Genomic DNA, 2,029 nt, shown 5'->3' with positions numbered 1-2,029 from the left:
CTTCCAGTATGGGCCTGAGAATGGATTGTGCATATGCTGTCTGAGGGTCAACCTATCTGATTTCAGGGAGGCTTATCACCAGGTTGGTTGCACAGCAATGAATCATTCAGCCACAGTCACTGTTAAAGACCATCTACTAAGTTGCCAAGGGGTTGTGATCTGCAAGAGTGAAAAGGAAATACAGATTCTTGAAGAATGGAAGCTTGCCTTCTGTATTCACCAGTCACAAACTGAGTCTTTGGCTCTAACACATCAGCCTCCCTCAACCTTTACTCTGACCCAAGTTCCATGTCACTCTGTGCCCTTCATAGAGAATAAGAGGAAGACCTTGTCTCTTATCTGTTTTGTTTTCACTCCATAAACAATTGGGTTGAGGGCAGGTGGGATGATCACATAGAGGTTGGCGAACATAATGTGGAAGGTGAGAGGTACATTGTGCCCAAAGCGGTGGGCAAGGATAGAGAAGAATGCAGGTATGTAGAACATGAGGATGACACAGACGTGGGAGCCGCAGGTCCCCAGAGCTTTCTGACGAGCGTCAAGAGATGGAAGACGAAAGACAGCTTTGAGAATAAGTGTGTAGGAGATGGCAATAAGGACCACATCTGAAATCACAGTCATTATTGGCACAGCAAAACCATACCAGATATTAATGGATATGTCGGCACAAGAAAGTCTGGCCACACCAATGTGCTCACAGTACGTGTGGCGGATAACGTGTGTCCGGCAGAAAGGCAGCCGATTTACCAGAAAAACACAGGGGACAAAAACACAGAAGCTCCTGAAAGAGATGCCCACAATAATCTTGACAATGACTTGGGGAGTCAGGATGGTTGTATATCTCAGGGGGGAGCAGATGGCCACATAGCGGTCAAATGCCATTGCCAACAGAATGGCTGAGTCCAGGACAAAGCTATAGTGGAGGAAAAACAACTGAGTGAGGCAGCTGGGGAAGGCAATTTCCTGAGGACCAAGCCAGAATATGCTGAGGGTTTTGGGAACACATGTGGTAGATAAGACAAGGTCAGTGACCGCTAACATAGCAAGAAAGTAGAACATGGGTGCATGCAGGCTACGCTCCGTGGTGATGAGGTACAGCAGGATGGAGTTACCTGCAATGGCCACAAGGTAGATGGTACAGAAAGGGATACTAATCCATATGTGGTACTCTTCCAGTCCTGGAATGCCCATCAGGGTGAAGGGGGCTGGATTGAAGCCGCTCGTGTTGAATGGGGCCATTATTATCTGGAATCAGATGGCTCTTGAGTGCTAAGGACAAATTGGTGACGGATCATCAGCATATATGGAGACACTTCCATAACTAAGCATCTTCCAGGACTATTCCACCTCCCAAAGACGCCCTTCCTTGTAAATTATGTCTATTCTACCTGCCAAATTGGCCAGAACCTCCCTGAATAAGCTTTCTTGACTAAGAAATCAAAGTACAGGATCTCCCTTTAGAATTCACCTTGGTTTTACAGATCTAAGTTCTTGGAAAAATATATTGTGAAATATATGATCAAGTTAATATGCAATGTCCTTAAGCCTCCTTCATCATGTGTAGAAAGGCTGCTCTTTTCAAGCTTACTTTGTATAATTAGGTATAACATCACATCAGAAATGGGGGGAAGATGGGAGCATCTAGGTGTTGCAGTGAATAGAACACTGGTCCTGGAGTCAGGAGGACCTCAGTTCAAACGCGGTCTCAGATACTTAACACAAAGACTAGCTGTGTGACCTTGGGCAAGTCGCAATCCCAATTGCCCTCCCCCCCAAAAAAAGGCAAAAAAAAGAAAGAAATGGGGGAAACCTAACCATACATTGATTAATACATTGTATTCAAGGTAGATGTATGGGTAGGATTATAGTATCATATTGATCGCTGGGGGAAACTTTAGACATCATCTAGTCTAACTGCTTCATTTTATGGAGTAGAAAATTGAAACATAGAGAAGTAAAGTGACTTGCCCAAGGTCACACAATGATATGAGGCAGAGCTGGGATTTGAACCAAGGTACTCTAAAAGAAA

General features: G+C 44.7%; 1 protein-coding gene across 1 annotated transcript; it reads right to left on the bottom strand.

Annotated features, from left to right (window-relative positions):
* Positions 1-291: 291 nt before the first annotated feature.
* LOC138177609 (olfactory receptor 52H1-like) lies at positions 292-1,724 on the bottom strand. The gene has a single exon (XM_069108824.1). It carries the CDS (start codon positions 1,237-1,239, stop codon positions 292-294), a length of 948 nt encoding a protein of 315 aa, XP_068964925.1. The 5' UTR covers positions 1,240-1,724.
* Between the last annotated feature and the right edge of the window lie 305 nt (positions 1,725-2,029).

The sequence above is a fragment of the Petaurus breviceps genome, unplaced genomic scaffold, assembly GCF_028583685.1.
Source record: "Petaurus breviceps papuanus isolate PSGF00001 unplaced genomic scaffold, PetGlider_PUasm1.0 90444, whole genome shotgun sequence".
Classification (NCBI taxonomy): domain Eukaryota; kingdom Metazoa; phylum Chordata; class Mammalia; order Diprotodontia; family Petauridae; genus Petaurus; species Petaurus breviceps.
This window is presented reverse-complemented; position numbering and strand designations above follow the sequence as displayed.